At 37.6% G+C, this 12,621-nt stretch overlaps 1 protein-coding gene across 2 annotated transcripts; it reads right to left on the bottom strand.

Moving 5' to 3' along the window:
* Positions 1-1,062: 1,062 nt before the first annotated feature.
* Positions 1,063-11,767, bottom strand: SPIC (Spi-C transcription factor). 2 transcript variants are annotated; one of them, XM_047868348.1, is made up of 6 exons: positions 11,700-11,767; positions 9,995-10,020; positions 9,115-9,211; positions 7,823-7,935; positions 6,265-6,373; positions 1,063-2,965 (listed from the first exon to the last, which is right to left on the bottom strand). In XM_047868348.1, the coding sequence occupies exons 2-6, from the start codon at positions 9,995-9,997 to the stop codon at positions 2,538-2,540; spliced, it is 750 nt and encodes a 249-aa protein (XP_047724304.1). In that variant the 5' UTR covers positions 9,998-10,020; positions 11,700-11,767; the 3' UTR covers positions 1,063-2,537. The 2 variants fall into 2 exon arrangements, with proteins under 2 accessions (XP_047724304.1, XP_047724305.1); XM_047868349.1 differs by having other exon boundaries at positions 9,115-9,208; positions 11,700-11,765.
* Positions 11,768-12,621: the final 854 nt, after the last annotated feature.

The following is a 12,621-nucleotide window of genomic DNA, read 5'->3' as shown; positions in this document are numbered from 1 at the left end:
ACATGCTTTACAAATATATGTGTGCCAAATAAACCAACAAATTACTCATCAGTCAGCCTTTAGGTAAGTTTTGATTAAATATTAATAGAACTTATAAATCTATAATTAAATATTAATAGAAATGAAGCTTCATGACAGAGAAAACCATGTCTGTTTCACTTAGCACTGGATACCTTCTCACTGGAGAATTTAACTGAGCCTTTCAGCCAGCTGACAGTGATAAGATGAAGGATGGGATACCATATACCCGGAAATGAAGGAGCATGAATGGAGCCTAACAAGTATCTCTACCCTGTCCTTCAGTGATGGTAGGGAGTAACACCTTGTTTGAAATAGGGCACATTTCACACAATATATAGAGGTTTTAGTCTTTGAGCAACTGGAATGAGCATGTCTTCATAAGGACCTACTTGTAAAAATGGCCTTTGGTCAGCCCACTTTGGGTAAAAGGCAGAACCCAGGTTTCTGCCCAAGAGAAAGCTACTTTGTAGAACAGTACAAAACACAGTTGGAGCTGACTGGGGACTTCTGGGGGAGAATTGTCAAGATGAACCCCTCAAGCTGGCATTGGGTGTAGGAGGGACTATGGAGAGAAGTAAAATGTTGATGAGATTTTAGTAAGTTGTTGACTGAATGATCTGTATAGTAAAACCTCTTCACCATTTCCTCTTTGCAATCTCTGGTAAAATTTATGTTTTTTTTTTTTTTTTTTTTAATTTTTTTTCAACGTTTATTTTTGGGACAGAGAGAGACCGAGCATGAATGGGGGAGGGGCAGAGAGAGAGGGAGACACAGAATCGGAAACAGGCCCCAGGCTCTGAGCCATCAGCCCAGAGCCCGACGCGGGGCTCGAACTCAGGACCGCGAGATCGTGACCTGGCCGAAGTCGGACGCTCAACCGACTGCGCCACCCAGGCGCCCCAAAATTTATGTTTTTTACTAATTTATAGAACATATTTCTTTGTAGGAGAAAGCATAAATGCTGGATCCTACCTTTAAGGTTAACACTGATTGAAACTGTTAGTCCATTTGGGTTGCTATAACAAAATACCATAAATTGGGTGGCTTACAAACAACAGAAATTTATTTCTCACAGTTCAGGAAGCTGGGAAGTCCAAGATCAAGGCACCAGCACATTCAGTGTCTGGTGAAAGCCTGCTTCCTGGTTCATGGGAGGCCATTTCTTGTTGTGTCTTCACAAGGCTGCAGGGGCAAGGGAGCTCTCTGAATCTCTTTTATAAGGCACCAATCCCATTCCTGAGTGCTCCACCCTCTGACCTAATTACCTTTCAAAGACCCGCCTCCAAATACCATCACACTGGGGATTAGGTTTCAACATGATTTTTCGGAGGACACAAACATTCAGTCTATAACAGAAGCCCAGACTACACGTGGAGATGGCCAATATCGTTAGCCTTCATTTAGTCACTCTGGGTCTGCCATGTTCTTAATCCCTGAGGGATGAAAGGCACCAGGAGGACACAAAGAAAAAGGGAAAATCTGCAAATTAAACAGGGTAGGCTTCTGGAAGCTCTTGGCCAGCCAGCTGGGCCCTGTTGGCCTGGACTGAAGGTGGCCCAAGCAGTCTAGGAAGGTCTCCTATGTCGTGGAAATACAGATGGGTATGTATGAACCTGCCAAGCAGGAAGTAAGAAACAGGGTTTCTTCCCAGAGTTTCTTTCTTCTTCATTACTGATGGGATCTTGAGAATAAACCATAGCTTTCAAGTCAGTCTTTCTAAATCCTCGTTCCTCCCTGTATTTATTTGCTAGTCTCTATTCTTTAACAAGTCTTTTTTTTTTTTCTTTTCTTTTTGTCCAATTGTTCCAGTCGGGTCTTAGCTGGGCTAATTCAAAGAGGAGGTCATGTTTCAAAGTTGATCCAGAAAGATGACAAGGCAAGATCACCTCCTTGTGGCTGAGTGGCAGGATAACAAGAAATGTTAGCTCCTGGATCTACCCTAGGGGAGAAACGCCAGGAAATGATTTGTGGGAAGTGTAAGCTTTGGTGTTCTACTATCATTAAGGTAGATGGCAGTTTCCTTAGATCCTTAGATCATTTCTTTAGTGCCACATAAAGTCTGAAGTGCAGAAAAAATATATAGTTTTTAAAGTCATGAGTATATTTTAGCATGAAGACTATTATATGCAATTATTTTATTTTGTCACTAAAGCCATCAGATATATATTACAAGTGATTTTTTTTTTGGCTTGAGTGTATGACAGGAAAACAATGTTTAAATCAATGCGTCAAATCATCTCTACTAGCATTGTTTATCTAGAAGAATTGCATAGACAAAAGTAAGAGCAAGGACATTTAGTCTATGCTTTCAAATGGGACTTGGTCATTTAAACTTAAATCTGTTTACTGGCAGATTTTTTTTTCATCATGACTATAGAGATTATATGTTATTTAAAAGAAACAATGAAGTTAATTGTTTCTTCCTTTTCAGTGTTTGCTTTAAGAGAAAAATCCTGAAATTGGTAGGGATTTCAGGTTGGTAGGATGTCAGGAAATCATGAAATGTAAGAGAAAACTTAGCAGTCAGGGTGGCTTAACTCATGGTAATCAGCATATGTACAATTATAATTTGCATTCCAGTTACTGAGGCTGAGAAACCCTTGCTCTGGCTGAACATATGGTGAGTAGAAGATCTCTTTTTCTAAGAAATAAGATGGCGAGAGTCTTTGGAGAATAGCTTCACTGAACTGGTAAGTTAGTTTTCTCCGGATTTTCGTGATTTCCCCAGTTCTTCCATAATTCCTCAGTGCTCTGGCCATTTTCTGGTAAGTCATGGTCTTCCGGTTACCTTTTCTTTTCCCCCAAAGTTGGGCAAGTTTTTCTTTGTTTTTTGACATAAACTGAAAGATGCCCTTGGTTTTATCTACCCACTGAATACAAGATGCCATCTCAGGATTACACAGGGATTCATGAAGGTATTCGAACAGTCGAAGCTTCTTCCTGCCTAAAATGGAGAACAAATATCATACTTCACCATGGCTATGCACAAAGAACATACTCAGGAAAAGTTTGTTGAGTGACTATAAAATTCAAAGCTGCACTGAGTCTTGAAAGTCAAAGGTCTGTTTGGCTTATTGAAGTTTTAATTGGACCTTTCTTTGTTAGAGATATTGTAAAAAAATTTTATATTGTCCATTACTAGAAAAGGGAAGGCTGGAACTTGACCCAAGTCTCTCATCTGTCATGTGGTCTTTCTTCAGCTAAATCTTGACTACTGGTTTTATGTCATATGCTAAACTTCCTATAGAACAACAAAACTGAGCAAAATTTAGTGGTTTTAAAGAGAAGCCTCAGAAGCCCTTTTCAGAAAGCAAATCATTTGAAAGGGCTTTATTCAAATGAGGTAAGTCAAATGAGGTAAGGAATGTGAATGTATTTTGTAAAATGCAAAACAATATTCAAATATAAAGTAACATTAGTGACATTAATAACAAAGACTTAGTTAAAAAAAAAAACCTCTGGGTGTGCACAGTTGCTTGAAAAATAAAGAAAATGCCAAAATATCGTTATGACATTTGGACATCATTTATGAGCAATGACAATGGGCATCGTGATGTTTTTCGTTGCTGTAAAATAACATGGTACAATGAGAGTTTTTGTCCCTTAGGAACACAGCCCTTTATATTTTAGAATTTCTAGATAGGAAACTTTAGGAAGATTTGTCGTGATTTTTGTTCTGTTGATTGTATCTCTTTGGCCTATGAGAGAACCAAGGGGACAGCCCATGTTGTGGCTTCTGAGTTGTCCTGTAAATACCATGCTTCACCAGATCTGTCAGTAGCTGAGATAGCTATTGTCAAATTTCCTTTTGCTCTAGATAGAGTTGAATAGTGGATACCCAAACTGCTTTGAACAGTCTCTCGGGAGTAATACTCTTATACCAGTCATCATTCATCCCAAAACCTCAAAGGTTTTTAAGATTATCTTTTTGAGTTATATTATCTTGAATTTACAAATTGAGAAATGAAAGGGACTTACCAAAAAACACATCATGAATTAAAGTCACAGCCTTAAACAAACTCTGTCCCTTATCTGATGGTCAAATCCATGATAATGGATGCTCATCTTTTAAAATTTGTTTTCAATTTTGAAAAAAAAATGTTTAAATTTTTGTTAAAAAAGTATTTTGTGGGGGCACATGGGTGGGTGGCTCAGTCGGTTGAGCGTCCACTTCAACTCAGGTCATGATATCACAGCTCGTGAGTTCGAGCCCCACGTCGGCTCTGTGTTGACAGCTCAGAGCCTGGAGCCTGCTTCAGATTCTGTGTCTCCTTCTCTCCCTGCCCCTAACCCACTCACATTCTGTCTCTGTCTCTCTCGAAAATAAATAAACACTAAAAATTTTTTTTTTTAAGTATGTGCTCACAGTAAAAGATTCAATCAGAAGCACAAAGTGAAAAAAAAAAAAGCACAAAGTGAAAGTAAAATTCTAGTCTATCCTACAGTTTTTAAATTCAAAAAAATTTTTTGCATATAAACATATGTATACCCTTTAAAAATACAAGTGGTATCAAAGTAATATGCCCTTTTCCAATGTTATATACCTTAAATTATATCAGAGAATATAGAAATTAGCTACAGATGGGTAAAATACCCAACTGTTGACAAATGGCTACTTCCCAGGATATAGCATGGGAAGAAAGAAGGAACACTTCTACTTATTCTTTACGTATTTCTGAATCCTTTCTACTTTTAATCATGTGCATTGTTACTTTTAAATTATGGAATTAAATGGGATTAAGACAAAAGAATGTACTCTAAAGTTCTTTATCAACACATATGATATGCCTGCATGCCTTTTAAAAGCTATGTGTTCTGTTTTATGCATGTACTATTTTTCTCTGGATAATAAATGCCCAGATTATTTTGAAATTTCATTCTGTTTCAAATGTATCCCTATTTCAAGTGGAAGATGAAACTTGAAAAACAGAAGATGGTGAGTAATATGTCCCATAATGGCAAAGCTCCACAACATAAAGCATCAGTGGAAAGACATAGGCTTTACACCCTGGAATGAGTTAGTTTAAAAAAATAATAGTGACTAGCTAAACACCTGCACAGAAGTAGAAGTGTAATTCTCCTTATATTAAATTACCACCATAGTTCAATATCCAGTACCAATATTCAGTGATACAGATTTATTTTCTCTGTGATTTTATGCATTATTCTTTGCTGGATTAGATTATAACTGAATATTTAGAATTTTATTATAGGATACAGTGTACAGTATTCTAGGATGGAGATATAGAAACAAAACTAGTTTTTCCAAAAAAAGCTCATTTAAAATAATTTAGTAACTATGATAAACCATTTTTTAAAAATTTCATCATAAAATTATAGTGCATCTTACACATCTCTGTTCCTTATACACAGACAAATGCAGTGGGTAATTTCCATTCTTTTACTACAACAACACACACACACACACACACACACACACACACACCCCTATGGTATCTTGAGAAATTATCCAGTGCCAGGCTCTGAGCATAATGCTTTACATAGGCTTTCATTTGATTTTTACAGAAATCTTATGATTTATTTGTACAGTTACCATTATTTGCCTTTTGAATGAGGAAACTGTGGAACAAAAGGTTGAGTGATTTTCCCAGGCTCATACAATTAACCCATAGTTCACACTCAATCACTGAGTTACATAGTCCCTAAGAGTCAAAAGATAGGAACATTTAAATTTTTGATAGTGCCAAATTACCTTACAAAACTTTGTACCAGTCAATCTACACTGCCTCCAAAATGTCAGCGGCTACTATCCTGCTTTAACACTTTGCCCATCTGTTAGGTGAGATCATCATCGTCTGAAATTTATGAAATCAAGATTTCAAATTTATGAAATATTGAATTATTATGGAACTTCATTTGCAGAAAACTTAACAGAGAAGACAACTTTTACACCAAGGCCTTTACAATTAGAATAAGATTGCTAAAACAACTTATGGAAAAGTTCCTCCTTCTATACCCCAAATATATACACATTATTCTCGAATGCAGATTTATTTGAGTGAAGCAACACAATGCAGCTTCATAACATTTCTATGAAACAATAGGAAGCCTCATCCAAGGTGAATGGCTTGGAGTGGTTCAGTCCGTCACATGTGAATTCTTCTTAATCACAATACGAGAATATTTTGCAAATGCAATTCTAAACTCAGATATGAAATCCCTTTAAAGCTGCTTTGAAGATTTGGTTCTTTTACTTATAAAAGGAGTAATGGATCCACATACCTTTTCCTCCCTTTTGATGGAGAACAGCAGGTTGTACCAGCTGGTTTTCAGGGATGTTTGGCAGAGATTGATGAATATTTCCTTCAAAATAGAGGTCCGCAGCACTGTTCTATATAAATAATGCAGCAGATGTTAAGCGGGACTTTCCATGTGGCCCTCAGTTGATGGCTAAAGTTAAAAGCTGGGGACAAAAAGACTGCTAAGAATCTCCCAAATTCTAACAAGCACTATTTTCAGTTGCAGCCAGTTATCTCCCAGGGCAGAACTAGCCTCAAACCCACATAAAGAGAGGACCAAGGAATGCAAAGCAATCTTTGGCTTTGTGGGGACTTTCATATCATCCCCTCCTTATGAGAAAAAAGAGGGTGTTCCTTCCTTCCTTCTCCCTAAAAATGCCCAGCCAGAAAGAAAATTTTAAAAGAATTATTAGTAGAAATTGAAGTGCCCACAAAAAAGGGAAGATGGGCTTTCCATTCCTCTGTTGGATGCTGGGCAAGAGACACAGAGAGAAAGATGTCAGCCAAGGAAGGGCAGAGCCAAGAGAGGGGACAGGTGGAAGCAGCCTGAGGTGTTACCATTACATACGGCAAGGATATATAGGTCTCCTCAGGTTAATTCAAACTCCCTCTTCAAAGAAATGTCATATGGAGAGGCCCTGACAGAACTTACAAGGTAAGAAAAAGGACATCTGCTATAAAGCATGGTTGAAGGGAATGACTGGGAAAAAAAAAAAAGAAAACCATGTCGCATTTACACCCTACCACATTAAGACTGCTGGCATTAAGAAAACAACACAAAAGAACACATGAATGGAGAAATAGATGATGGGGACACTTCATTTGCAGGGCACACTACTACAATATCCATGAGTTGATCCAAAACATGTAACTAGCTCTAAGCTTGGGAAGGAAAATAGAGAAGGTGTCAGGGTGCCTGGGTGGTTCAGTTGATTAAGTGTCCGACTCTTGGTTTCCTCTCAGGTCATGATCTCATGGTTCCTGGGTTTGAGCCCTGCATTGGGCTCCATGCCAGCAGCATGGAGCCTGCTTGGGATTCTCTCTCTCCCTCTCTCTCTGTCCCTGCCCTGCTTGTGCTCTTTCTCTCCCTCAAAATAAACAAACTTAAAAAAATAATTTAAAAAATGAAAATTTCTTTAGAAAATAGTGGAGGTTGATAGAAGACTGTAGGTAAAACCAGTGTAGAGTAAGTTTGGGCTTTGCCCTATGGCATATAGGGGAACCATGGCTTTTTGCAATTTTCCAGATGGACTAAAGAGTAGCAGTAATGTGAGAACCCTAAAAATACATCTTTATAGAAGTCATTCACACCCTCTGATGCTGGGTGAAGAGCAATGATGGAGGACAGTTTCCTTCTTGACAGCACTGCTGAAGCTCACCCCATGTTGACTCTCAGGGTCACACCACTGATGGCTGTGAATGTTCTCACAGTCTGTGCTGCCTCTAAGCTGGGTTTCAGCTAGCATACACCAAGTGAAAGGCAGGACTGAATAGGGAATTTGCCTGTTACTGGGGGGTGGTCTCCTGGTACATGTACTCACTATTACTGTTCTCCAATTATAGACAGGTTCCTCTGCAGGCAGCATACCATAGCAGTTGGAATTCCCTCTGATATGAGAGCAGTGGTTGATGAACGCCAGGTAATTTTTGTAATCTAATTTAAAAACAGAGACAGAAACTGAAAAAGTCAAAGTTTATGATTACACACATGTGCATGTATGCATATATGCTTATGTGTGATTGCTCTATCATGTGTTTTCTATCACTTTGCATTTCTTTTTTTAAATTTAATTTATTATTTTTTTTAATTTACATCCAAGTTAGTTAGCATATAGTGCAACAATGATTTCAGGAGTAGATTCCTTAATGCCCCTTACCATTTAGCCCCTCGCCCCTCCCACAACCCCTCCAGTAATCCTCTGTTTGTTCTCCATGTTTAAGAGTCTCTTATGTCTTGTCTCCCTCCCTGTTTTTGTATTATTTTTGCTTCCCTTCCCTTATGTTCATCTCACTTTGCATTTCTTTACATTTATTGCATTGTGCTGGTATCAGAGATCTCTTTTTACATGTCCCATTTTCCCTTAGTAGAGTATGTGTTCCTTGCAAGTAGAGATCCATGATCTCTTATCTTGGTACTGCCCGCAATACCCTGTATAAACTCAGTAGGCAAAATACCTGTATCTCACCTACACTATCTTTCTATATTCTAGAGGGCGATGGGTGAGGAAGTATAAAAGAATATTTATTCTTCTGATTATAATATCTCTTGCATGGAAAGTCTATAAGATAAATTAGAATAACTGAAAAGTCCACTCTGAACAGTTAAAATTATCAATTAGATAAATATCAACTAGATATTTTTTTTTTAATTTTTTTTTTCAACATTTTTTATTTATTTTTGGGACAGAGAGAGACAGAGCATGAATGGGGGAGGGGCAGAGAGAGAGGGAGACACAGAATCGGAAGCAGGCTCCAGGCTCTGAGCCATCAGCCCAGAGCCCGACGCGGGGCTAGAACTCACAGACTGCAAGATCGTGACCTGGCTGAAGTCGGACGCTTAACTGACTGCGCCACCCAGGCGCCCCTCAACTAGATATTTTTAATAGCAAATAATTATATGTGCTAGTATTTCTATGTGGAATGTCATTCTTTACATTTTTATATATGACACTTTAAATTTACTTAGGCTAGGTAACCCTGGAAGCTTTCTGCCTTAGAATTAATCCTAGATGCACTAGGTAAAAATGGTCTTCTCTGTTCTGGTAATTATTATTTGTGTCTGACTAACAAGCCATTTGATATCCCAGTGAAAGAAGGGGACTGACATCTTTACCTGGGGAGTATGGAAGATCTCCGGTTGAATGTTGCCTCAGGACCTCAAAAGCATCTTCAAAAGCTTGACCCAGCTTGTCTTGTTCAACACAGGCCTGCTAGAAAAATGGCAGAACTCTCGAGTTTTGAAATTATCAATTGAACTTAATTTTTCTGTTATAAAGTAGAGTTTCTCACCCACAGCACTATTGACATGTTAGGTTGGCTAAGACTTTGCTGTGGGGGGGCTGTCCTATGTATTGTAGGATATTGAGCAACATCCCTGGCTTCTACCCACTAGATGCCAGTTAACATCTTCACAGTTGTGACAATCGAAAATGTCTCAGAAATCACCAAATATGCCCTGGGAGACAAAATCAACCCTGGTTGAGATCCACTGCTCTATAACATATAGTATTTAGAGAACAGTACTCATTCTATAGCATAGTATTTAACATTCTTGTAAAATTTTAGTAAGGAGTTGTATAGCAGAAGACTGATTTGGAAAAAGGGATCAGGCATATATCTTTAATGAAAAAATCTGAATTGCTGCTTAAAAATGGAATGTTCTTTGTCAGACTTCGGCTCAGGTCATGATCTCATGGTTCGTGGGTTTGAGCCCCGCATAGGGCTCTGTGTTGACAGGAGCCTGCTTCAGATTCTGTGTCTCCCTCTCTCTATCCCTCCCCTGCTCGTGCTCTCTCTCTCTCAAAAAAATGAACATTAAAAATAATAATAAAAAAATGGAATGCTCTTAATTTCAAAAACATGTCTCTAAGACCTAAAATTAAACTGTCTTGCAAACCATTTCACACCCTTATAATCTGAACCATATATTTTATTTTCCAAATGGAGGATGTTCATCCTCCAAATCACCCAAAGATTTTAAAATGCCAACTTACCATGCTTCATTAATGAGTTTACGATTCTGAAAAAGATTAATAAGTAAAAAGCAAAATTAATAGTGTCTCTATTTCATTTGCCTCTGAATTAAAGGATCTTACTCAAAATATTTCCTGAAAATACCTAATGTAAACCAAAAGTACCATCTAAATTCTTTTTAATTTAATTCTGAACAAAATTTCCTACAAACTTTTTTTTGCTCTTCTATCATTACAAAACGTTTTAAATGTGAAAATAGCTAAATAGAGTTAATTACCTAAATTGCTTAACTTACAAGACAATAGGAAAAAACTCAATATTTAACTATTTCAATATTTCAACATTCTTTTAAGAGTTAAAGTATATAAATTCTTAGCATAGGTGTCCACTTATAACAGTGTTGTTGTTTTTAGATCTTTCTGGTGTCAGCCTAATGAGAATCTGGTGAATGATAGGCTTTTTAGCTCACAAACTCTGGACCTACATTACAAATAAAATTTACCCTGGGGTGCCTGGGTGGCCCAGTTGGTTAAGCGTCCGACTCAGATCAAGATCATGGCTCAGATCCTGATCTCAGAGTCGGTGAGTTCGGGTTCTGTGCTAGAGCCTGCTTGAGGTTGTGTCTCTTCTCTCTCTGACCCTCCCCCACTTATGCTCTGTGTGTCTCTCTCAAAAATAAATAAACGTTAAAAAATGGAAAAAAGCAAATAAAATTTACCCTATGAAACCCATCCAACGACTTTCTAAAATGGTAGACTAGGAACCGTGCATGGCCTACTTTCTTATCCCTGTAAGTTAGATTTTGTTTTAAATAAACAACGATCACACAGACCCACATTAAATGTTCTTTTTAAGTTTAAATTCTATAGAACTAAACACAAACAAATCTACATAACAAGAAAGAGTATGTGGTGGGTCCAACATTGCTTATCATTTCATTTAGCACAAGCAACTGTTTATACAAGTTGTTAATATTTACCCTGCAAACATAGTGAACTTACTCATTAACACTGAAGAATACAGAGATAATATAATCTAACACTATTATTATATACATGTATCAATAATTACATCAATATAATATGTCAAACATTGGAATTCTATTCAGCTCTTTGAAATCACTATATCATGTCAGTTAAAAGAAAACATGAGAGGAAAAGTGATAAAAAAGGTAATTATACGAGGTGATGGAAATGTTAACTAATCTTATCATGGTAATCATTTCATAATATACATGTATGTCAAATAATTACATTTTACACCTTAAATTTATAAAATCTTATATGTCAATTATATCTCAATAAAGCTGGAAAAAAAAGACAGCTTCCCAATGTGGGAAATGCTGAACAATTTAACAAAAACTAAAAAAAAAAAAAAAATCCATAAATCACTGGGTTATGGTTCCTAATAAATATTATCAACATATGTATTTTTAAAGACCAGTAAATGACTTTCAATTAATTATGCCTCAACTCATAAGCACCAAAGCAAATACATGAGTATTGTATGACTTTGACAAAAATACTCCACAAAATTATCACAACTATTACAACTAAAGTTAAAGTAGCAAACCAAAAGGGAAGAAAAAAGCTTGAAAACGTTATCGATCAATGCAATTGCTTGATATTTCTTATATCAGAACAGTCAATGAGAAACGTTAAATTTCTCAAAGGAGAAATTTAAGTTTTCACAAGGTATTTTGAAAAACAGAAGCTAAATACTTACCAGGAAGACACTTCAACCCTCTGCAAAAATGTTTCATTAATATCGGAATCCTAAGACAGGACTGTCAAGAACTCACTGGCAGAGTTGCATTAAATAGCTGTTTTTAAGGAAGTGCTACAAAAGGGGATTTTTTTAAAAGATACAGTGTCCTCATGATTTCTATTTCATTATAGGCCAGAGGCTATTATTTTGAAGAGACACATAAAAGTTCATAACCCATGGGCTGAAAGCATTCGAACAAACCCCGTGAATCTTCCGCCAGCATAAATTGAGTCTCCTCTGGCCCCCTGTAGCCCCACTGGAAATCTCTGACCTGCACAACTCTCGTCCATCCTTTTTTTATTCCTTTTGTGTCCCCCCTGATTCTAGACCCTGTATTGCCTGTCTTGCCTGGACTATAAACAACTTTCACTCTGGCCTTCCCAAAGTGGTCTCTTTCCTCTCAAACCACTTGACTCATACTGATTGCCTTACTTAGAGATATTAAAGGCACAGTCTCTTGCCCTGGCATTCAAGGCTCCTCATTCTAACCTTAGCTTTATTTATCACCATTCATTTAGGAGAAGGAAATGAAATTCAGGTTGTAGCCTTCTCTCCATACCTAAATCCAGTAGGGCCTCCAAAAAGGTCAGGAACAGCTCCTGGATGGTGATCCGGTGATCCAGGATACACTTGAAGCTCCTGATCTGCACAGAGGTCCAGTTCTCTCATTTAGCCAGAAGTTCTATTGGAGATGGGTTTTGGTGGCTTTGGTGGAAATCATGGGGTGCTCCTCCACCTATAATGCTTGCTTCCCAGTCCATTCATGTGCCCAGTTACCCATTCCATTTTACCTATCAGAGTCTGATCTAGCATCCACGTGTACCAGGCAGAAATAACTTTCCCGTCTGAAGCACGTGTCTGCATCACCCTTCCCTAACTG

This window comes from Prionailurus viverrinus, chromosome B4 (genome assembly GCF_022837055.1).
Source record: "Prionailurus viverrinus isolate Anna chromosome B4, UM_Priviv_1.0, whole genome shotgun sequence".
Lineage (NCBI taxonomy): Eukaryota > Metazoa > Chordata > Mammalia > Carnivora > Felidae > Prionailurus > Prionailurus viverrinus.
Note: the sequence above shows the minus strand (reverse complement) of the source record. Positions and strands in the feature narration are given on the sequence as shown.